The 24,627-nt window shown below is 50.8% G+C and overlaps 1 protein-coding gene across 1 annotated transcript in view; it reads right to left on the bottom strand.

The window, feature by feature from the left end:
- Positions 1–19,861, bottom strand: part of Prima1 (proline rich membrane anchor 1) — a 52,316-nt gene extending 32,455 nt beyond the window's left edge. The window contains exons 1-3 of the mRNA XM_059279562.1: positions 19,799–19,861; positions 19,062–19,185; positions 13,227–13,362 (exon numbers count right to left, since the gene is read on the bottom strand). Coding sequence (XP_059135545.1) covers positions 13,227–13,362; positions 19,062–19,154 — 229 coding nt within the window. The 5' untranslated portion in view covers positions 19,155–19,185; positions 19,799–19,861. The remainder of the gene's footprint in view (positions 1–13,226; positions 13,363–19,061; positions 19,186–19,798) is intronic.
- Positions 19,862–24,627: the final 4,766 nt, after the last annotated feature.

Genomic DNA, 24,627 nt, shown 5'->3' on the forward strand with positions numbered 1-24,627 from the left:
AGAAATCAGGTAGCCAGCCTGCTGGCCTCAGTGAGGACAGTTTGTCCTGCTCTGGGACCCACGAAGAAACAAAGGAGATGTTTGGGACAATTTGAAGGAGAAGGTGTCTGATGACCTATGCTTGTCACTGCCTGGTGCCTACACCTCATCAGGTGAGCTCACGGAAGAAACAAAGGAAGAGATGATAGACTCAAGTGCCTGAGCCCAGCGGTGCACAGCATGGCTATGAGGCCCGGCTTATCGGCTTGTTGCTGTAGCTCATGTCTGCAGTATTGGCCCAGACCCTCCAAGCAGTGACAGGTGCAGGGGGTGGACTCAGCAAGCATGCGCTACTGGTCAATGGCTGACTCGGGCTGGGAGATGGCTCAGTTGGTAAAGCGCTTGATACGCAAGGAGGAGGACCTGAAATGAATCCCCAGGACCCACACTTTAAAAACGTCAGACTATGTGGTGGTCACTTGTCACCCTAGCGCTGAGAACACAGAGACAGGCGGATCCCTGGGCCTTGTTGGCTAGCCCACATGGCTTAATCAGTGGGCTCCAGCCTAGAGAGACCCTGTCTTCAAAAAATCAAAGTGTATGGCCCCCCAAGAAACAACACCTGAAGTTGACCTCTGGCCTCCATAAGTATACACACACATGTGCACTCTAGTATACATGCAAAGCCACTCACACGAGCACACACATGGGTACACACACACAAACACACACACACACACACACACACACACACACACACACACACACACACAGAAACAAGCAGCTGCCATGAGAATTAACACAGGTGCAGCCTGGACCCCGACTCGTTGCTAGCTCCCTCATCTTCACAGTAATTTGTCAGCGTTTAGCAGCAGCTGTGTTCCCATTTCACATCTGGAAGTGGAGATCAACAAAGTGAGGAGACTTGTTCAGGGTCACAAATTCCAGTGAGAGAAGCCTCCCTGAGGAGCCCCTGCTGTGGATGAAAAGTGGACTCAGAAAGAATGGTCTAAAAGGGGCCTTGCAGCACAGGCTCCTGGCCTGGGAAGTAAGCAGAACTCAGGCAGACTCTACCAAGGTGAACCTGACTCTGTGCCTTCACCACAGTCAATATCGGAGAGCCTAGAACAGTGATGTCCCCAAGGCCAGAGACACAGGAAGCCAGTCTAACCCCATCACACCCATGTTTTCCCCTTGCCGGTGTAGCTCCGTCCTGCCATGTGCCTCCACCTTGACTCATGAATCACCTCGACAGCTATACACCGAGCCCGTGCAGGATGGGATTAGGATATTTGGAAAGCTGGTGTGATGTGCATGGGAAGCCAGGCTCAGGGAGTTGGGGTTTAGGCAGTCCCCTAGAAGAAGGGGCTCTGCACAAGCAGAGATGTAGCTCTACAACGTGCCACAGCACACTTTTCCTGTGATCACACACACAAACATACACCTAACAAGAAGCAGCTTAAAGAAGGCAGGGTGTACCTGGACTTCTGGTTTGATAATATAGTGCCTCATGGTGGGGAAGGAGCATCAGCGGGGCTTTGATGTGGCTGATCCCGTTATGACCACAGCCAGGAAGCAGAGAGAGATGAACGCTGGTGCCCAGCTCAATTTTTCCTTGTTACTCAGCCCAGGAACCCAGCCCATTGAATGGTACCACCCACACTCATCAGTTAAACCTGTCGGGAAATGCCCTCTCAGACATGTCCGGAGGTGTGTCTCCTGGGTGATTCTAAAACCAGACAAGTCGAGACTAATCATTGTAGGAGTAAATTAATATAAACGGAACTTTGTAATGTGTTCTTAGTTGCTAGATGCAAATTAATGAATGGAAGACTGAAATAATTCCTTTATTGAATAGAGAAAAGAAAATTCAGTTAAAAAAAAAACATTTAATAACCAGAAACCCTGGGCGCTATTAAAGATCTCAGATTCTTGTCTGGTTGCAGCACCATGCTGGGGATGCCCTGGGCTTGATGTACAGTAGAATGTGAGAGTTGGCCCACTTTACAGATGGAAGAATAGAGGCTGACCTAGGTAAGAAATTTGTTAAAGCAAGATTCATACTGACAAAAACCCTACTTATGGAGAGTTGGCCACCCACCAGGGGCAGTGCTAGGCCCTCATTCATGTTTTTTTTAGCTCCCACAACTATCTCTGAGATGAAGAAAACAGGAACCTCGAGAGGCAGAGTGACCAGGATACAGCTGGAAAGAGCCAGAGCCCAGCTGGCCTCCAGGTCCTGCCTCCAAGACCAGGAATGCGGATCAGTGACCACCAGATAAAAACAGTGCCTCCAGCAAAAATCCAAGGAATCAACCTTTGTAGCCCTGGGGAAGACCAACTACCCATCAACACAGAATAGGAAGCAAGAAGCTTTCGTAGTCCCCGGGTGTCTGATACCCTCGCTACATCTGGTGCTAACACTACCTTCAGCCGAGAGCAGGACCAGTGGCATCTGTGGACCTTTACTGGGAGCCTGGCAGCCCTCAGGGAAGCCAAGGTGACAGGGACTGACTTCACCTGCTGTGACACTGAGGGCAAGCAGACCATGCCCCCTTCACACTCATCATGACCCAGGAGAACTCTAGCTTATGTGTAATGGGAACCTTTGCCTTTTAGAGGTTCCATGGCGCTAAATCTGGATTAGTGCTGAGGAATTCAGTGCTTAAGATGGAAGCAGGGAAGAAAAATAATGGGGCACCACTCCTTGGCCCCTCTTGATCTTCATCACCATCCTACTGCGAAATCACAAACCAGGAGAGGGTGCAGTGAGTGGTATCCTCCACTCAGTGACTCCTCAGGCCCAGCAGCGTCCCTGCATCCCTCTCTCCTCCTCAGAGCCCAGCAGCGTCCCTGCATCCCTCTCTCCTCCTCAGGCCCAGCAGCATCCCTGCATTCCCCTCTCTCCTCCTCAGGTCCAGCAGCATCCCTGCATCCCTCTCTCCTCCTCAGGCCTGGCAGCATCCCTGCATCCCTCTCTCCTCCTCAGAGCCCAGCAGCATCCCTGCATCCCTCTCTCCTCCTCAGGTCCAGCAGCATCCCTGCATCCCTCTCTCCTCCTCAGGCCTGGCAGCATCCCTGCATCCCTCTCTCCTCCTCAGGTCCAGCAGCATCCCTGCATTCCCCTCTCTCCTCCTCAGAGCTCAGCAGCATCCCTGCATCCCTCTCTCCTCCTCAGGCCTGGCAGCATCCCTGCATCCCTCTCTCCTCCTCAGGCCCAGCAGCATCCCTGCATTCCCCTCTCTCCTCCTCAGGCCCAGCAGCATCCCTGCATCCCTCTCTCCTCCTCAGGTCCAGCAGCATCCCTGCATCCCTCTCTCCTCCTCAGGCCTGGCAGCATCCCTGCATCCCTCTCTCCTCCTCAGGTCCAGCAGCATCCCTGCATCCCTCTCTCCTCCTCAGGCCTGGCAGCATCCCTGCATCCCTCTCTCCTCCTCAGAGCCCAGCAGCATCCCTGCATCCCTCTCTCCTCCTCAGGTCCAGCAGCATCCCTGCATCCCTCTCTCCTCCTCAGGTCCAGTAGCATCCCTGCATCCCTCTCTCCTCCTCAGGTCCAGCAGCATCCCTGCATCCCTCTCTCCTCCTCAGGTCCAGCAGCATCCCTGCATCCCTCTCTCCTCCTCAGGTCCAGCAGCATCCCTGCATCCCTCTCTCCTCCTCAGAGCCCAGCAGCATCCCTGCATCCCTCTCTCCTCCTCAGGTCCAGCAGCATCCCTGCATCCCTCTCTCCTCCTCAGGTCCAGCAGCATCCCTGCATCCCTCTCTCCTCCTCAGGTCCAGCAGCATCCCTGCATCCCTCTCTCCTCCTCAGAGCCCAGCAGCATCCCTGCATCCCTCTCTCCTCCTCAGGCCCAGCAGCCCAGGATCTTCTAGAATGGTCTCAAATCAGACTAAGTTAGCTCAGCACTCTCACCTGCCCCTCGTCTAATCCAGCCACCATCACCGCCATCTTTGGCTGGACCACAGTACCAGCCTTGTCACTGGGCCCTAACCTCTACCCTTTCCTTCTTCCTTACTCCCTTCCACAGGACCAGTCTCTGAAAAGCAAGTGTGAGGCCTTACCATCTAGAGGTTCCCTATTGTACGTAGGTAAAAATCCAAACTCCTTTCCTGGCCTCTGATGACCTGTGTAGCCTGTGCAGCCCATACAGCTTCCCCGTGCAGCCTCCCCGTAGTGCTGTCCTACCCCCACGCCTCTAAGGCCCCTCCTGTTTCCACAGTCTGCAGTCAGCAGCCACAGTGGCTTTTTTCACAGCCCTGCCCCTCATGAGGACCTTGCACAGGCTGTTCCCTCTGATAAGAAGGTTTTTCCGCCCATTCTCTCAGCTTCCTACTTTAGTGGGCTCTCAGCTTACATGTGATCTCGGGTCCACTAGAGTCAGTGGCCATCCTGGCACCCCTACAGAGCACAGTACATATTATCTTCCATTTTCCTACACTACGTATGTCTCTTACTATCTATCACAGCTCCTCATGCATATATAAAGTAAACCATAAGTGCTATGACTCTGGGGACCCTTCTGTCCTGGTCACTACATTCTCAGAAGCCAGCCTATGCCTGATGCACAGAAGATACCCCAAATATATCTGGGAAGTAAACTACTCAGGACCAGGGGCTAAAGAGCTGGAGTTGTCACTAAGGACCTAGTAAGATACTCAGCAACTGTGCCTATCTAAGTACTCAAGCGCTAGTCAACCAATTACATATTTAAAAGCTGGGATGATTGTTATAAAGGAAAATGAAAAGCCACAGAGCATGTGCTGGTATGTGCATGTTGCTGAAGAACAGCATGCCTGCCCAACATAACTGTGGTATAATGACAGCACGAGGAGGGCTGAGGCAGAAAAGCTAGCCTGGGCTACAGGGAGAGTTCAAGACCAGTCTGAGCCTATCTTGAAAAAACAAGCAAACAAACAAAACAAAACAAAACTCAAAAAAAACCAAAAAACAAGGGCTTGGGATGTAGCTGAGTGAGGTCATTTGCCTGGCATGTGCAAGGCCCTAGGCTTCATCTCTAACACTGTAAAAGCAAAAGACACACACACACACACACACACACACACACACACACACACACACACACACAAAGAAAAAAAGGAAGTAAGTGAATTTTCTGACCCTCTTCATTAGGAGGTAAGGTCTAACCCCGACTCCTTAATGAGCCAGCACTGGCCACTTGATTCTACGAAACAGGACACAATAGGCACAGTGTTGTATGCCTCTCTCAGCCACACCATCAAAAGGGATGCACCTTCTGCCTGCCTTGCAACCTTGCAACTTGGCCTCTATGTTGTAAGGAAGCCTGGACCACATGGTGACATCATGTGCACATGCTCTAGAAGATGGCCCAGCTGAGGACCCAGCTAACAAGTGACCCAAGCCACTATCAACTGCCAGACCTGAGAGAGCAAGTCTTTGAAATGACCCAGCCCCAGGCAGTTAACTACAACTTCATAAAAAGCGCACGGGGAGAACATCCCGGAGGGATCAGTGGACCCTGTAATCTGGGAAGGGAGGTAGCAACCAATCTATGGGTCATCAACTGAGGTAGCTTGCTCTGTAGCCATATGAAACCAGAATAGGGCTGGGGTGAGGTGAGATTTGCATGAATTAATGTGAACCCCTCAGAGGCAGGCTGGCCCTTCCAGCAGGGCGGCCTGGAACAAGCAACTCGCCCCTTCTAAAGCTCTGATCTGTTTGGAGAAAGTGAAGAGAATGCCACCTGTTATAAAGGAGTGTCTGAGGATTCACAGAGCTCCTGCCTGCAGGACTGGGGACTAAATATCGGTTTATTTCTTCTGTTCAAAAATGGGAGGGGGGAATTCTAGCTGAGCAGGGTAGCACATGCATGTAAATACTTGGAAGACCGGAGGAAGGAGGATCTACAATTCTAGGCCAACCTTGCCTACATTGTGAGACCCTGCCTCAAAAATAAAAATATTCTAGAACTTCCGTAGCTTAACTGGAATCTTTCTGTTAATATGTGGCTCTTGGCACATAAGGGACCCAAGCGACCCCATTCCCAGCTCTGCCTCTGCTGTGTGGCCTTTGGGGAGTCATTTAACCTCTCTTATGATTTTTGTGAGAATAAAATAAATGCAGAAATAAAATCTACCCCCGTGCTTTGAAGTCCTTGGGCTCTGCGGACGCGCCAGCTCACGCCTCTGCTCTGCCATAGTTATTTCTGGCCTGGCCGCCTTGAAGCCGTCTCATGGAGGGGGGGGTGTGTGCGCGCTTTTCCTTGAGGGCTGGTACACAGTTCTTCTTCCCATGACCTGGGTGATCTGAGTCACAGGCAGGGACAATAGGCCACAGCTGGCATTTACAAAGCAAACTCAGGCCCTCAGTTCTGGTGGCTGCCATGGGCTTTGCCTGGGTATTGTCCCCCAACACCTTCTAGAAATATTATCACGGAAGGTGGGGTCCCCCACTTGACTCTGAGGATCGAAGGCTAGAAAGGACTGTGAATGGAAGCCCCAGAGTCCTTTTTTCCTTTGTGCTGAAGATTTGTGGAATCTTAACATTTGTGAAATGTTAAGAGCTCACTACATCTCAAGTTTATTCTCAGCCAGGTTCCAGACTCCAATCTAGACCACTGCTAGTTTGATGGTTAGTGGCCTAAGATTAGTACAACTGTTAGCCTTAATAATCCCTTTTTGAGACAGGTTCTCATGTAGCCCAGGCTGGCCTTGAACTCACTCTATAGTCAAGGATGACCTTGAACTTCTGATATTCCTGCCTGTGCCTCCCAGGGGCTGGAATTGCAAGTGTGACCAATCATTCCCAGTTCAACCTTAATAAAAGTTTTATTACATTTGTGTGTGTGTGTGTGTGTGTGTGTGAGAGAGAGAGAGAGAGAGAGAGAGAGAGAGAGAGAGAGAGAGAGAGAGATTATGCATGTGTAGAGGTCAGAGGATATCTTGCAGGAGGCATTTTCTCTTTCTGCTTTGTGGATCCTGGGGATCAAACTCAGCTTGTCAGGCTTGGCAGCAAGCGCCTTGACCATCACACCAGCCCAGCCTTCACATTTATTAGCTGCGGCTTGCTGAGTGGTAACTGGGTTCCAGGCTCTCCACGAAGTTCACTTTACATAGAGACCATGTGATATCCACGTGTGACAGGGACGACTACTTGTCCTGGTTCACAGCAGCTCAGGAGCCCGAGTCATTCATGTGTCTAATGAACCAAAGTCTAGAGGGCAGGAAAGCCAGGCTCTGAGTCCCAGCTCTGTGACATCACCTTTGGGGTGGCATGGGGTTGGTCCAGGGCGGCCTGCAGAATCTCCAGTCTTCACAGTAGGCCCTTCCCAGGGGAGAAAACAGAGGCCTGAGAAACTGCAGCTGGCCCGATGTCCCAGAGCTGAAGGAAAGGGTCTGGCGGGCTCCAAAGCCCTTTGAGTGGCATTCTTTAGGGCTCTGCTTCTTAAAGTGTCCCTGCGACTAAGAATCAGCCTCATTTGAAAGTGAGTGATGAATTCAGGTTGTTAGGCCCCAGGGAGGGATGCTGGGGAGCAGGTCCAGCATCTTCTTAAGACAGCTTTCCAGGGATTCTGAGGACCCTGCCTTGGGCCCTGCTGTGGCCACAGCTCACCAACTCACTAACATGCACAAAGAGTGATGCCCCCAGGCATCACAAAGAGTGATGCCCTCTTTGCCCTATGTGTGAGGGTTATGGGCAGAGCATGGAGAACAAGTTGGCCTGAAATAAACATTCTATTCAACAATCTTCCGTGGCATGCCAGGCATGGTGGTGCATGTCTGTAATCCCAGCACACAGGATTGAAGGTCGAGGTGGAAGATCTCAAATTTGAGGCTAGCCTGGACTACATACTGTCTCCACACATTAACTCATTCACTCATTCATCCACTTGCTCACGCACTCACTCTCTCACACATGAACCTTCTGAATCACAACAACTATTTCTAGACACCTTCCTAGTGGCAGCAAGGGTGAGGGGTGTTGGGACAGTGGCACAGAGCTGGACCCTACAGAATACAGGGCAGCCCCATCCCCAGCCCCACATGCAATAAATACCCCCCAAAGGAACCTAACAGGAAACAACTTTTAAAATCACCTTGTCTCTGCCAGGGACCCACAGCTGAGCAGCTTCCCCAGCAGGACTTCGGGGGCCCAGGCGAGTCCTGGGGAAACTGGGATAAGCTGATCACCCTGAACAGCCAGGAAGTGGCTGAGTGCTGTCTGAGTGAGGAGGGAGGTCTGCTCAGTCTCATGGAGGCCACTCATGGAGGCCACCCACGGATCCCCGCAAAGGCTTCTCATCATTACCTCCACTGGGTCTGCACCAAGGGCTGTCTCTCCCTGCGCTGTCTGCTCCAGGCACATGTTCCCCAACCCTTGTTCCTCTGTGACAGCTGCTCCTGTCCTGTCAGCCTCCCTCAGCCCCATGCCTTCCCAACTTCCTCCTCAAGTCCTATCTCCCTCCTTGCCCATCTGGTAGAAATGGAGACACCATCACAGACATTTCACAAGTTAGACCAACCCATCTCTAAAGCAGAACCTCCTTTAGAGAGCTTGTCAACTAGCAGCTGTAAGCCAGGAGCTTTCCATGTACTGGTCAGGGCTGAGGCCTGAAGAAAGTGTTCTTGACGTGAATGACCAGGGAATCCCCTTTGGGGATTGGATGTTTTTTCCTCAGTAGCATCCCTTCAGCCTCTGAGTCTAGCTGGTATCCTCAGGTGGCTTCTTTCACAATTGATTTCCATGGGATGAGCAGCAGCCACCACCGCCTGGCTAGGATTCAGAAGTATTTCTCTCCTTTGAGAGTTCTCAGGTTTTGTGTGTGTGTGTGTGTGTGTGTGTGTGTGTGTGTGTGTGTGTGTGTTGGCAGGGACATGGGTGATCTGTAGCCTATTTTCTAAATGAAGAACCTGCACTGTTGAGGGGATCCTGGAGCTTAGAGCCATAGGGACAGCAGAGGGATTGAGAGAGACCAAGACCGAAAGACAGGAAGAGAGAGAGAGAGAGAGAGAGAGAGAGAGAGAGAGAGAGAGAGAGAGAGAGAGAGAGAGAGAGTCCCAGATCATCCATGAATACAGCAAATCTAATACTGCAACATTCTGATTCATGAGCTAAAAGACTATCATCTTTCTCTCTAACTTTTGCATTGCACAAGTCATTCCCAGAAGTATTTCTAGACAGAAAAGGAAGAGAGAAGGCAGTGAGGAGGGAGATACTAAGGACAAAGTGCAAAGACACATATGTATGAAAACGGCATAATAAAATCTGTGACTTTGCTGTGGAAGGACTGCCATCAAACCCTTACTCTGCTGTGGACCCTGCACGCTACACTACTGACCTAGCAAGGCAAGATGTGCCTACTGGTTTGATAGTGGCATGACTGTTACAGGGTGATCAACCACTCTCGGCTTGAAATTGAAGACTGTTCCACAAGAAGGACACAGTGTTTGGTACTGTGTCAGTACCTGGTCAAAAGTCTGTGTCATAGACCATCATGAGGAACCTACTGCTATCATTTTGCTAAATGGATAGTATGTTCAGCACAAGGGCCTTCTAAATATTTATGTAAATGCCCCTGGGAGAAGCTTTCTGTTGCTATAGGTAGCAATTATTGCAATGAGAATAAGCGTTGAATGCTTGGCCCTCAATGAACCATTTTTATCCCTTCCTCCAAGGCTCATGCAGGGTGGAAAGAACGTAAATGCCAGAGAAAGGAGTACAGTGCTGTAGAATGCTGTCTTCTGGACACGACATGGCTGTGGCACTCTTGAACTCCCAGCATCTGTGATTATCTGTACAAGACTGGGTTTGTGAATATTTCGTCAAAGAGGGGGAAAGGGCTCACAAGGAAGGTCCCACTCTTCTCCGAGGATCTGTGGGCAGTTAATATTTGTGGAGGGGGAGAAAGAGACGTTTTCTTCAGTGGTGTAGCCACTGGCAAGTTGCCTGTGTTCCTGGAAATAACCTCTCACCCGTGCTTCTAGAAGTAACCACAATGAAGCTCACCAGGGCACCAACAAATAAAAATAAAAGACGAGAAAGGAGGCATGCGACTCGCCGGCAGTAGAAGAGGGTCAGTGAGAGCTGGGTGGAACCAGAGAGGGTGATGGGGGACAGTAACAATCAGAATCCATTACAGACAGAAGCATCATTTCTGCTCCTTCTAACTAAGCATCCTGCGATTATTGTTTCAACCAGACTACTCTCGTCTCCTCCAGAAACATCTTCCTGCCCACAGCTCGGCTTTGTCCCCTCTACCACATGGCACCCTCTCTGCCCTCAACCCCCTTTTCTGCAGCACCCAGCCTGGCTTCATGTGTCGGAGAGCTCTGGACATCAAATAATCTCAAGATGCCCCCACATTCTTGTCTGACAGACCAAGCCCAACACCCACTGCTGGCTGTTGACACTGCTGACGTCTCTGAGCAGCGGGTGCGATGGTATGCCATTTACCTGCCTACCATCTCTGTTGGCTCATTGCTGTCCAGACAGTGTCCCAAAGATGGGCCAGTGTCCCTGCAGTACTGTAGACTTCAGACAGCACATAGTGTTCAAACACACCGGAGCGCTTACAGTTGGATCCTGAGTGCCCTCCAAGCGCCATGTATTGAAGGCTTGATACCCAGTCTGTGGTAGAACTGGGAAGAGATGGGACACTTAAAAAGTGGGGCCTAGTAGGAAGAAGTTAAGTCATTAGGGCTGTGACCTTGAAGGTCATAGTGTGATCCCAGGCCTTCCATGCTTCCTTTGCTTCTTGGCTGCCAGAACATGAACAGGCCTCCTCTATCACTCACTCCCACCGTGACAGACTGTGGGCCAACACATATATCTGAAGGCAAAGGTCAAGCAACCATACACTGAACCCTCTGAAATTGAGTCAAAACGATCCTTTCTGGTTAGTAAGGTGATTATCTCAGGTATTTTGTTACAGTGACAGAGAGCTAACACAAAATCTGTACCAGCAGTGGCACCACCATCAACATAACATGCTCCTTTTGATTCTCTTACAAGCCTTCTGATTTACATCATAAAGCACTGGCTTGTTTTCATTGGATTTGTTTCTACTGGCACTTTCTATCTAAGCAAGTGGTCCTGGTTTCTGGTTTCTGGCTTCTACAAAGCATTCTATGGCAACAGGGGTGAATATACATAGAAAAATGCAGGTAGATGAGGTGATACTTGGATACGGGGAAACTGGTGAGCTATGATCCACGGGATGGGATGTGGCTTGCTCACCCAGGCCCAGAAGATCTGTCCCATGATGCTCCTTTTAAACCCTGCTGTGATTTGGCTGTCATTTGCCCCAGCAAAACTCATATTAAGACTTGGTTGGCTGCCAACACAGTGACATGTGGAGGTGACACCTTAAAGAGGGATTAATGTCTTTCTCATGACACTAGATGAGTTCTCTCAGGAATGGACAAGCCTCAAGAGCAGTTGGTTCTGGCTAGTTTTGTTCCTCTCACATCTGCACATGCCTGCCTGCCCTTTGGTCCACCATGGCATGAAACAGCAAGAGGCTTTTACCAGATGCTGCTCCCAGTCTTAGGTATTCCAGCCAACACAAAGCTTTTCCCTTTATAAACTACCCAGTCTCAGGCACAGCCTTAGAGCAACAGGAAATGGATTAAGATAACCCCACTGGAGGACTGTGATACCCCAAACAGGTCTCACACAGTCCTACCTCCCAGGCTTTGCCCATGCTGTACTTCTGTTGGATGTCTTCACACAACCTCCACATCAACCCAGGAGAGGCCCACTTATCTCACAGACCAGGTTCTGCATGAATGGTGAATCACAGGATGATAATTCATCCACCTCCCTAGCCACAACTTAGAAGAAATAGCCCCCACCCCAAGTGGAAGACAGTAGGAAGGCTAATTTGAATTTTAGGGGTAGAATCTTGCCTAACCACTTGGGAATTTCCAGTGTCCCTGGCAAACAATTTGCATATTCTCATAGGCCACCCTGAGGGTTGCTGATACAATACCCTCTGTGGACCTAGGTGGTCACAAGAGGACAAGACAGTCCCGCTGTGTCCAGTGCAGGTGTGTAGCAATACACGGAGTTGCAGAGACCCTGGCTGAATGTGTGGAGCTATTAGATCCCAGCACCAGAGCGTGGGGGCCAAGACTGGGCAGAGAAGATGTCTCAAGAAAGGAAGGTGACATCTCCAGGGACATGTGCCACAGGCCAGCCCTTAGCACAGGCAGATGGGTTCTCTCAGGATAAGCAAGTAAGGGACAGAAAGAGGCCTGAGCAGAGGGCCTCATGGAATTAGGTTCTCACTCAAACGTGCAGCTGAGTGACCTCAGATGATGCTAAGCCCCGCCCCAAAGGCTCTGACTCATAAGTAAGCTAGAGAGGTTGTGAATAGGTTATTTGGGGTTACACTCCTAGAAGCAGAGGGTCGCGGGGTGTCTATAAAAAGGAAAGAACCCACACAAACTGCAACAATGGCCCTGAACACTGTATTGTCAGCTAGGTACGAAGAGGCTGGACACACAGCCTGGCAGGGATAGAGCCTCATCACAGATATTTAAAACACACCCACACTTAATTCAGTGGACACATCACATGATCACAGGCATGCTACAGGGCAAACCTAGAGGGACCCATCTACAGCTCAGAATCTCCTCTAGAGACCCCAGGAATCACCACTTGAAGCAGGAAACTTAACTGTACAGAAGTCGGAGCTGAGGCCATTTCTGGCTAAAGAAACGCTCCTTTGTTTGCGTGACTGGGCAATTGCATTGTTCAGAGATGCAGTCACCCAGGGAGGAGGCAAGCCCAAGAGGCTTCAGCAGGTGGGGTACAAATGGCCAAAAGGCAAGAGTGGATCTTGGTTCCCAGATCTTTGCCTTTGGTGCTAGCCTAACTGCCTCCTTAAACAGGCATCAGAATTGAAAATTAAAACTGTGTGGGTGGGGTATTTAAGATCGTACCCAGCAGCTGCCCCCTTTAAAGATCTGGCCTTCGGAACATTCCGGGCTGGATCACTTATCAAATGGAGATTGACTTTTATCCGATTAACCGATGGAGAAGCATCCTTCTCCATCTCACAGGAGCATTCTGGGGGAATAGCGTTCTGCAGACTGCAGGGGAAAGTTGGGTCTTGGCTTCCCTCCCGCTCGGCCAGTGGAAAATTACAAAGAAGACAGATCTGTCCTCCGTCTCATCTTGTTCATCAGCTCTTCCCAGGCACAAGAGTACATAGAGAGGAACCCCCAACCCCTCGAATAAAACCAATGAACGAGCCTTCACTTACCTGGGGCGGAGAGTAGTCTGGGAGGCGGTGGAGGTGGAGGCGGAGGGGGTAGAGGGGGTGGGGGCCGGCACTGGCAGATGTGTTGGCAGCTGTCAGTCACCTTAGAACAAGACTTCTGGGGTTCGGCATACGTCACCTGCAGATATGGACACAGCCAGGAGACATAGGAGACCACGAGGCAGCTAAAAGCTGAATTGAATCTGCCCCAGGTCCCTTCCAGGCCACAACTTGGAATTCTTCATTAAGACCAAAGCAGGCAGAATAGCTAGGCCTCAGAGGGGTTGTACCCAGAGAGTGGCAGCTAGACAGCACAAGTTAAACCCTCCCCTTTCTAGCCACAGCTCATCCAGCCTTTCTGTGTCTGGGGGGGGGGGGCAGAGTCCCCCCATCTTGGAGAGGGAAGCTACCTGGCTGGGCCTTGTTCTGCATCTCATATGACCAAGGGACAGGGGAACCTCCTGATGTTCTCTACGTAGCATTTGAGTAGTTTGTGGACAAATCATCCAATCTCCCAGTGGCCCCCAAGTACTTCCTTACCACTCAGAGGACCACATGGCCCACAAGTCACGGCATAAGCAGCCCTTGGCAAGCCTCTACGCATCCGTCTCTTCCTCCCCCGCCCTCCTGTCATCTCTGGCCATTGTATATGCTGTCCTGGTGGCTGGAATGTTCTCCCACCTGATCTACTTTGTCGCCATTCAGCTCTGCTGTCACTTCCTTGGCCAGGCTGAATCTCCTTCTCAGAGGTTCCCTGGTATCAGGTCTCATTTCCGTTACTTCGTTCCAACCTGTTTTCACTGTGGGACTGTAAGCTACGCCAGGACAGGGCTATGCCTTGGCTTCCCTCTCACTATTAGAACCAGCACCCCAGGGAAGGGCCCAGCACTCCCAGAGAGCTGGACTTTGAATGAACAAGCATCAAAGAATGGACTAGAACCTGTGCCTCGTAGGTCTGGGCCTGGGGTCTTCCCAAGATGGGTCTCTGTCTCTTGATGTCAGCTACAGAAGGTTGTGATCAACAGTGGTTCCTCACTTTAGCTGTGTCCTGGAACCGCTCAGGCAGCTCCGGCACATTCCTGCCTTAGCCTTACCTATGACCAGTGAACTGAGCCTTTTTCAGGGGATCTGGACCTGGGGTGTTTTGCTTTAGTCTCCCAGTCAAACACAGAGAGAGCTAGCCTGAGAACCACGTGTTAGACAGTTGCCCATGTTCCTCCATATGCAGAGGATTGTAAAGTCAGGAATCCAAAGCTGACACCAAGACAAGAAGAAAGGAGTTAGGGGCAGTCCCCTGCCTTGGTGAGAAGCACAGTTAATTATTCTGGCTTCGTGTAAGCAAATAGAAACACAGAATAGCAATGTCCCTGCAACTTCCTCCAGTGTGTCATTGCAGGTGGGTCTCCTAGAGTCCCTCAGTTGTGTGAGAGGGGGCACAGGGCTGGGTGCTCCCTGTGCAGTTGGAGGCACAGCAGCTGCAAAGTGGGAGTCAGGGTGGCAGTGAGAGGCTGGACCAATTTAAAGCCCCAAATTAATACCTTAGAGGCCAACAGGCTTTTACAGACCACCTCTTGGAATTTTAAAGGGCCATTGACTATGTTTCTGACCCTGGAAAGCAGCCCTGTCCCCAAGGGAAGGGTGCATCCTCAAAGAATGAGGGTCTTTCGTTCTTGCACCGACATGACTCAGTTGTTGGAGCTGGAGGTAAGAAGAAGAGGCTCTCTGCCATGTGTCTGAGTCCCTCCTCCAATCAGGCCTGACCCCCCCCCCTCCCTGCTCTATATCATCTCCATCTAAGACTCAGAGCTTGAGCATGTGAACTCCAGGCCATGCCCAGCCAGAGCAATGACTTTTCCAGTCTCCAAGGCACACTCGACGCAGGAGCGTTCAGGAAGAGCACATTGGTTTGACCTAGCCTGACACGATGACCTATTTATTTTGTGAGAGGTTACAAGGGTGCAGATCCACGAGGGTGTTTAATAGGATGAAATGACAGGCAAGGAAATTGAGACCAACTTTCAAGACTGAAGGAGGAAGAAATGAAGGAGCTTGCATTTTAAAAATCAATGGATCCTGGGCTCTCATGTGAAGGCTCCACTGAGACCCAAGTGAACAACAGCTCAAAAACGCTGTCCTCACAGAAGGGCCAAGTCTGAGCTGACTGTCCTTGCCAACGGGTGAGCTCTATCTGGGGCCCCACTGGAGTTTCCTTTAGGTTGGTTCTGCGTGAGCCAATAGCTGCTAAGACCTCCCTCCATTGAACCCTATACCCACCAACAGGCTTCTCTTCATCTTTCAAAGCCCTTTCTTACACAGTCGTCTGGGACAAGCTGTCCTTGCAGCCCCACTTGGGCCTCCCTGTTCCCTGCTTTCTCTTCACCTTGCAAATATTCCTCTTTGGGGCAGTGCCCCTGCTGTTTTATACTGCCGTCTCTTCAGGCAAAACTACAGGTGTCCTGGGACAGACAAGTAGGTGGTATGTGTTGTATTCATCCTCAGCAAGTGACATGCTAAGCCCTGTTAGCGACATGCTGTCTTCATGAGGACTACAGATATGGGAAGCGTATTAGCCATACAATAGGTGAGACAAGGGATCAGCCTAAATAATGGGCTCAGCATCCAATCCAACACTGTCAGAGCCCAGTGACTGTCTGATGCTTTTCTCATTTGCTGTGGAGAGTTTAGTTTTACTAACAGCTCCAGGAACAGCCAGCCCATCATGGCAAGAAATACCCAGCAGCAGGAGGCTGATGCGGCTGGTTACACTGTGTCCACCGTCGGGAAGCAGAGAGACATAAATGTGGACAGAGGCAAACAGGGACTTTATTGGGAACAGGGCTAGAGGTCATCATGGGATAGCCTGGCTGAGAATTTGGCTGCATTTTGCCCATGTCCTGAGAATTCGAGTTAGATTCAAGGCCCATTTGTGTGGCTCTCACATCCAGTGTGGATGTTGCCTCCTAAACATGTCCAGAACTTACCTACGTCTCTCGATTCCCTCTGTTACTGTCCTACGCCAGGTATCCATGTCTACTGAGTAGCACCTGCCTCTTACCTAGTACTGCTTGGGGAAACTGCCTTGTTAAATTTGAATGATGGATAAACAACACTGTATCTGACAAATACCCCCAGGATTGTACAGAATATACTTATGCTAAAAGCGGAAACAGGCTTTGCACCTATCTGCTCTTGGCTCCCTGTCTTGTGCCCTGGAATCAGAATCCATCCTCCCTGCCAATCCAGGTTGAGATGTCTAAAGTGACAATCCGAGGCAGTGTCATGTCTGACTTTGAACTCTCCATTGTCCCCAGGAGTGAGTCCCAGGATCAAATCTCAACTTTAAGGCAGTCGGGGGCTGGCCTGCTCCTTTTCCCCCCAGGTCTTGCCTCCTCCTTGCCCTTGGCTTCAGCCTGTCCCCTCTGTCAAGATGTTTCACCATCTAGTGTGAGCTGGCCTCTCTCACATCTCGGTGGTGACACCTCAGTGGGAGTTTGCTTGGACTCTTTTTCCAGGTCTGAGCCATTTGTTCCTCCTGAGAGCGTTTGCCTCCAATGACTTGTTTAACGACCTCACCGGCACAGCCTGCCAGTGTCACAAGGACAGGGACCACTAGGGCACTTGCACTTGATACACAACCTGTCACCCAGGAGGTGCCCGGTCAGTGCTGCTGCTGGAAAATGCCAGCCGAGGGAGCTGAGTGTAGGACTCAGCTCCACCACGTCTGGGAGAGCTTCACTTGGTGCCAGCACACAGGGACGCATAAGGCCAGATGCAAGCCTGTCTCTCTGGCACTCGCTTTAGAAGAGCATCCACAAGGATGATGGCTTCTGGCATCTTTTAAGGAGATAGGCCAGCACCACAGTAACTTGATGAGACACACTCCTGTCACACCTAATAAATCTGCCAGCCTGTCAGCCTCTTCCCTTACAAGAAAAAAAAAAAAAAAACAAAAAACAAAAAACAAAACAAAACAAAAAAACAAAAAAAAAAAAAACCCCACAACTAAAGTGAACTTAGAGAACCCTAAATCACAAAAGCTCCATTCCAGACACATTAAAGAGGGGGTTAAGGAATGTCCCCACCAACCTTTGACAATTAAAATGTCACTGAACTTGAGCAACTCGGTGTCTTGTCTTGCCATAGCCAGAGGCTTCCGCCAATTTCAGGGGAGGAACCTGCCACATGAGGGACCCAGGTTTCTTGTCTCATCAACTGGCCCATTAATCACAAGACAGTTGTATCAGGCCTATCCTTCAACCCTCTGGAGGATTCTTAGGAAGAATGCTCATGGAGGCAGTGATGGCTCCGAGCTCTTTCTCTGCGTTGAGGGAACTCCTGCAACCTGACAGATTTATCCTCTCCACTTAAAGAGGAACACATGGCCTTATGAGCTTGCATGCTTCTTCCTCCCTCCTGTGTTCCTTCCCGAATCCAGCTCTCCTGCTTAAAAACAAGACCCATTCATTCCCAAGCCCCCTTCCTTTCCTCTGCTCTCTCTGCCCCTATCATTTGAAGATTAATTTTCCAGAGCTTCAGGCCAAGATCTTGCCCATTCTATTTAACTGGAGGATTCTTTTCTAATTGATTTTCATGAGACTTGATTTGTATTGAGTTTGAGAATCTGAAACACACTCACACAATTGCTTTTGTCAAAACTGCCTGGCTGTAGGGACACACAGAACGGGGTTTGTTTTGTTTTATTAGTCCTTTGAAGGGTAGGGCAGGTAGCAGTGGCTCTTCTCTTTGGGGTCTCTCTAAAGTGCAGGGCAGCCAGCACTCTAGTCTCAAGGCAATATTATCAGTGCTCTCTTGGTCCTAACTGAAAGATCTTTGGGAAGACAGAGGACGAAGCATGTAAAGGCATAGACAGGTGAGCTCTGCCATGGAGCCCAGCTAGAAGTTGAACCAAGGGACCTAGTCTCAATGGCCCAAGTGTTCTTTGAATCCTGAGGACACAGACAAAGCAGTCATAAGCCAGAGACAGGCCAGAGCAGAGAAAGCAGCAGCATTGGACTGTGCTGGGGGTGGGGTGCCTCTAGAGAGGGATGGAGATGGGGGTATCTGCCCAGTGGATGCAGGACAGGTAGCACCTTACATCCCAGCAACAGCAGGGACAGCTTCTAACCACGTTTCCTGTGGTCCAGGTGAAGTACCAAGTAAACAAGTACTGACCCCATAGCAGTAAGAAAGGAGAAAGCCGGGATCAGAGAGCTTCAGTATGCTGGCCAGTTGCTTGGCTGGTGAGGACAGCTGGGCATGGGGATTCTGGGTGGGTGGGACTAGAGAACATCCCATCCAAGCCTCTCTCTGCCTTGGGGAGTAACTGCACCTGGTGGGCTCTTGCTTAGTCTCTGCCCTGGAGACTGGGGGACCAAAGGTGAGGGACTTGTCCTCTGGTGGTCTTGACAGATGTTCTGTGTGAATGGTGGCCCAGGTGGCAATAATTCATCCACCTGCCCAGGCACTACTTACAAGAGACAGCCCCCACCCCAGGTGGAAGACAGTAGGAAGACTAATTTGAAGTTTAGAGGTGGAATCTGGTAGGAAACAAAGGACCATAGTGGGATCCTTTCTCTTTTTAAGTTCGTTTCTTTTTCCAAAGGCTGCAACAGAGATGACTATGAGGTCTCAGCACCTTTCTGTGCCAAGTTCGGTCCTGTAGGCCTCAGGCCATAACTGAAGCTCCTTCTGAAGTTTATCTTTTGGGGGTCAGAGCATGCTGTAGTTGACCAGCTTTTCTTTCTTCCCAACTGTCCCCAGGACCAGTCAGTGGGTGGCTACAGGGAGCGCTCTGAAGTGACCCCACCCCTACCCAGGAGGCCTCTACCCGCCTCTCACCTGAACGAAGCCCCAGAGTGGGTGAAGCGCACAATGCAGTAGTAGTGAGGGCCAGCAGCAGCCACGGCGCAGCACCAGGTCCCGGAGTAGCATCTCGACCCGCGGCGCCCACTGGTGGGCTGAACTGTCCAAGGGAGCAAGGCTTGAGTCAGATGGACACTGCGCAGGCACAGTAGCATCAATTCAGGTACCAGCGCGGTGAGAACTCACTTGCCCCGCACTTTGGGGCACCTGCGCAAAGCAAGCCTTCATCTGCGTAGCAGCGTGCACACTTGCTCACTCTCAGTGCATCCCAGAACTCACACCCTATCCTGGCGCAACCGTCCTCCCCCTCAGAATACTGCATGCACACCTTGATCCCATGCACGCCTCCAGAAACATTCAAACACACTTATTGAACCTCATACAGCCCCAGAAACTGCCATGCACAACTCTGACGAGGAGTAAGCTTCAGACCCAGCGAAAACCACTCACTCTGCGCACACACGCACTGTGGCCCCCATGCACTGCCACCGACTCCCGCCCGCACACTCTTTGACTCTGCATGCACAGTACCACCAAATCACTCTCTGCGTGCAATCTCTCTGCTCCAGAGACTTCACTGCGCACACTGCCACTTAGGCACCTCCGTGCGCGCCCCCATTGGCCGCCCAAGCCCCAGCTCCTGCTCCCGGGTAGGCGTAGGTTTTCCCGAACGCTTTCATGCCCGCCCGCACCCCTCCGATGCCTCACGCCACCTTGTCTGGCGGCGACCCCCACCGATCGTCTATACTGGGAAGGGAGGTCAGGGTTCCCCTCACAGCAGCTCTGTTTCTCAACGGCAGGACGGCCCCCATTTAAAGCCAGCCGCCTCCCCAGTCCCCCGCCCTCTAGGCGGGGCCTCCAAGCTCACCCTGGCGGCTGCGCGGGCGCTCGGGGGCTTCACTCGCCGAGGAAGAGCGCGGGGCGCTGAAGCAAAAGTTTGCGCGCCGCTTGGGCCTCCAGGGCAGCTGATCTGGGGACCCGGGGTGCGGCGCGCTCGCACGGGGCTCCGGGCTGCGCTTGGCCGCGCGCGGGCCGGGAAAGGCGGCCACCCCGAGCCCGGGGCCCGGGTTGACTGCCCAGGCAGAGGGCGGGGAAAGTGTCCTCGGATCCTTGGGGAGCCGACCGCCGGAGCCCTCCTCCAGCCCTGCCGCGGGTCCCTGCGCTGCCCGGGTCCCCACCCTTCCCGGTGGCGCCGCGCGGTTGCCCGGGGCGCTGGGTGCCTGGGGCCCTCGGGAGGCAGCGGGCGAGAGGCGCCGGCCGGGAGCACCCGCTCCGGCAGCAGGGCCGCGGGCGGAGGCGAAATAAATAATGCACGAAAAAGGAAAACAGACGTGAGCGGAGCCAGAGCCTCGCCCGCCTCCCTCCCGGGCTGCGCTCCCGCCCGCGCTCCCCGCCGCCGCGGCCGCCAGCGCCCCTGCAGTGATTCCTCGTCTCCATCTAGCGAGGCTATTGTGTATTGGGCGCTTAATAATTTATTTATTCACCCTAGAGGCCGAGGACTCCCAGTGACAGTGGCTCCTGCTCCTGGCTTGCCCTTCCCTCAAGTTCACCCCCAGGCTGCGGGAAGGTGATAGTGAGATCAGACTAGTGGGGCCCCTGTCTGTGCGCCATCCTCCCGGAGGACCCCTTTCCCTGCAGGCTCTGCAGGTGCTTGACTGGGACGGTACAGGCTAGCCCTCCAATGCAGTGTATCTGACCTCCCTCCAACTGGCAGTCATGACCTTAGGACTCTCCTTCACTACTCCACTGAGTCTTGGGGGGGAGTCGCGACACCCCAAGAGAATCTTTTCTCCAGGACTTTTCCTCCACCATCCCCAAAATGTTTGAAGCAAGATTATCAACAAGTCAGTTCTTCAGGAAGAAAGGAGCTGGTTGCTTCTCTTTCAAACAAGCTCCTGCCTCACAGGAACCTTCGCGGGCGCCACAGAGGCGCCCTGCTCATCTGGTGATAGCGCTTTATAAGCACTCTGATTGATGGCCTGTGGAGATGGGGGTGTGACAATTCCAGTCAAAGTCCCCAAGAGCTGGACAATCCTGTTTGGGGGTTGGGTGAGAGAACCAGTGGCTTAAAGTGGAGGGTAGTTACCACAGCTCACTGGTTAAAAAAAAAGTTACTTAGTTCCCTTCATCACTCCAGGTAAACCCACACCTAAGTATAAACCACTCTGCAAACTAGGTTTTGAACCAATTTTCCAGCAACTTCCTTTATCAGAGCATGTAGCAAGGCCTTTCCTTCTTAGTGCATGCCTGGCTGGGGTACTTGTGTGCCTTACGGATGCCCAGTTCTATACAGGAGATGTGAGTGAGGCCTTGACCCTTCCAAGAACCCAGGGTCAGGTAACGGAACCAATAACACCATCATTGCCAGTACTTTGATATTCCACTATCACTAAGAGGGGCCTGCACTTATGAAGAGTAGAGGAACGGAAGCTGGGGCTGACTGCCAGGATAGAGTGACCTAGGGAACAGATCAATCATTTTGTTAATCCCTTAGGCAAAAACGTGGAGACATTTGCCCCTTCGTGAATCCAGTCATTTGTTCAGTACAATAGCCACAAACACATGGTAGGTGCCAGGCACAGTACAACAGTAACAAATGTAATAAATCACGTACTTTTACAGTCAGGGAGAAGGGATGGGAGAAAAGAGCTTCCCAGGACAGTGTGGAAGAGGGAGTGAAGCTAGAACTAAGGCCTGTCCGTCAACTGGGATTAAATGATGCTGGATGTTTTCATGTCTTTGAAAATGTAGCTTAAGCCAGTTGGAGTATTTTGCCCAGTACAGGACTCCAGTCTTTAGCTAAGTTAACAGCGTCAGATACCTGGAGCCCTTTGCTACTTGAAAATATTACTTATGTCACATTTTAAGTTCAGTTCTCATAGTCCTGGGAGGCTAAGGCTATTGTTCTGTTTGGAAAGTCCAGTATAGTGGTTTTTTTTTTTTTTTTTTAACTTTTTGGGGGCCGGCCACCCAGCTCCCAAATAAATACACAGAGACTTATTCTTACTTATGAGTGCCTGGCCTTAGCTTGGCATGTTTCTAGCCAGCTTTTCTAACTTAAATTATCCCATTTCTCTTTAGCTAGGTTTTGCCTCTGAGCTTTTACCTTTCTTTATTCTATATATCTTTCTTCCCTTCTTACTCTGTGGCTGGCTGGATGGCTGAGTGGCTAGCCCCTGGCATCCTCCTCTCCTTCTCCTTTTCTTGCTCCTTGCTCTTCGATTTTCTCTTCCCAAGATTTCTCCTCCTATTTATTCTCTCTGCCTGGCAGCCTAGCCTAGCCTTTCCCCTGCCTCGCTATTGGCTGTTCAGCTCTAGAATGCAACACATCTTTGCACCATTACAGCATAAATGAATGTAACACATCTTAAACTAATATTTTACAACAGCCCAGAGACGTTCCTAGCCAGAATCACATAGCTCTTGCCCTAAGATTCACAAATACTAACTTCTGATTACAGAGTTAAGACATTCTGGGCTAGGGTGTATGTAGCTCAGTTGTTGGAGCGCTTGCCTACCATGCACAAAGCCCTGGATCGGTTCCTAGGTACAGCATAAACTGCATACAGTCCTAGTACTCAGGAGGTAAAGGCAGAGCCAGGAAGATGAGAAGTTCAAGGTCATCCTTAGCTACATAGCAAGTTGGAAGTAAGCCTGGGTGGGTTTGTATGTTGGTATTTGGTTTTCCAATTCTGGGCTTAACCTATGTACCTCTGGAGAATCACCTGGTCCCCAGCTTCCTAGCCCATCTGACACTGGGGAATGTTACAACCTCCCTTAGAATGAAGACCTCCTCTGTAATAGGTCTTTCATGACATCAAAGGACCCAGGGAGGTTAGCCTTTCTGGACTCCTGTGACTTACGGTATCTAATTACAAGAGTCAAAGAGCAACTTTATCAAGAGACCTTAAACGTGGGCTGGTAAAAGACAAGAGATGAAGGATGAAGGGAGACCTGTCTGTGGAGTCTGCTGGTTCCATGTGGCCTATCAGAAGCTGACCCAGAGGTGTGACAGAGCAGTGGCGACATCTGAAGCTCTAGCTAGTTTAACAACACCCAACCTTGTGTTTGCTTCTCTTTCCCTTATTCCTGTTGCTCTGGGGCTTTGGTCCTCACTAAAGAGTATCTGCCAGGTTTCTCCAGAGGAGTGGAATGAACAGAACAGACTAATAAGAGCTTATTTATTAGATGAGTGTACACAGTCAGAGGCAGCATAGTCCCACAGTGTTTGGCTGCAGGTTTAAGAAACGGGAAATAAATTACCAAGTGCAAGAAGCTGGGAACCTCAGAACAAGCGAACACCACAGCCTCAGATGAAGGCAGTTTTGGAAACTTGGAGCATCACTGATGCAAATCCAAAGTCCTTAAAGAGTCAAAGAGAATCCAGGGCCTGATGTCTGCAGATGATGGTAATAGCCCCCCAAACAAACAATAACCCATCAAGAGGGGTGGCTTGTGCCCTCTCGTCTAAGCAAGCCCCTTGGCTTTTTCTCTGGAACCGGCTCACAGCCCATCAGATGGTGCTTCTCACATTTAGGATGTGGCTTCCTGGCTCAGTTCTCTGATGTGTCAATTGTTTCCAGAGAAACTCCCACAAAACACCCAGAGTGCGCTTTACCTGTCTTCTATGCATTTCCATCTAGTCGACCTCGTAGACCCCCCAGGCATGGCTTTCCTCACTGAAACAAATTGATGGGAGAGCCAAGTCCGACATCCCTTCTAGAAAGTCTACTTGGCAGCACTACTTGTAGTGTATAGAGGTTGTCCCTGCTCCTTAGGAGACAGCGGGAGGTGGTGTTTGCTTACAGGGATGGCTGATCTTGGTTGTCACCTCGGCTAGATTGATTCTTTTTTTTTTTTAATATTTACTTGCATGTATGTGAAGGGGTGTGGATGCATGCACAGGAGGTCAGGAACTTTCAGCAGACTGCATCAGATGCCCAGGAGCTGGAGTTAGAAAGCAGTTGTAAGCCACCTGACATGGATGCTGAAAACTGAACTAAGGTCTTCTGGAAGAATGGAAAAACACTCTTGACTGCAAAGCGACCTTTCCGGCCCCAGCATGGCAGTTCCCAAAGCTTCACCCACAGTTCATGGAATGAGAAATCGCTGGAAAGCAAAGCTCTGTGGGATCCAGCAGCTCAGAGTGAGAGCGATAGCTGTCGCAAGGATGTGGGGTTGGTCAGGTGGCTTTTTCTGGCATCATTTTACATTGTAAGAATAAAACAATAAGCTTAGAAAACTGGTTGCCCACTTAAGCCATGCTTTGTAAAAGCTTGAGGAACACCCACAAGACAGACTGAAAGCTAAGCCCAGGATCTAGTTAGAAGGGGAGCTGACAGGAAGGGGGCCAAACGCATAGCCAGGCAGGTGTCTTAATCTAAATCAGGGCTGCTATAGGGAAAAGGCTGGGCCTTCTGATCTGGTGTAGAGACATTTGAATAGATAAGCCTGAAGATGTTTGATGGCCAAAGCCCCCTAATGTTTCTGGAAGGCAGGTTGATTTTTTTTTTAACCTTTGTTAAAATAGAACAGTGCCATT

Source organism: Peromyscus eremicus, chromosome 14, assembly GCF_949786415.1.
Source record: "Peromyscus eremicus chromosome 14, PerEre_H2_v1, whole genome shotgun sequence".
In the NCBI taxonomy this organism is placed as follows: domain Eukaryota; kingdom Metazoa; phylum Chordata; class Mammalia; order Rodentia; family Cricetidae; genus Peromyscus; species Peromyscus eremicus.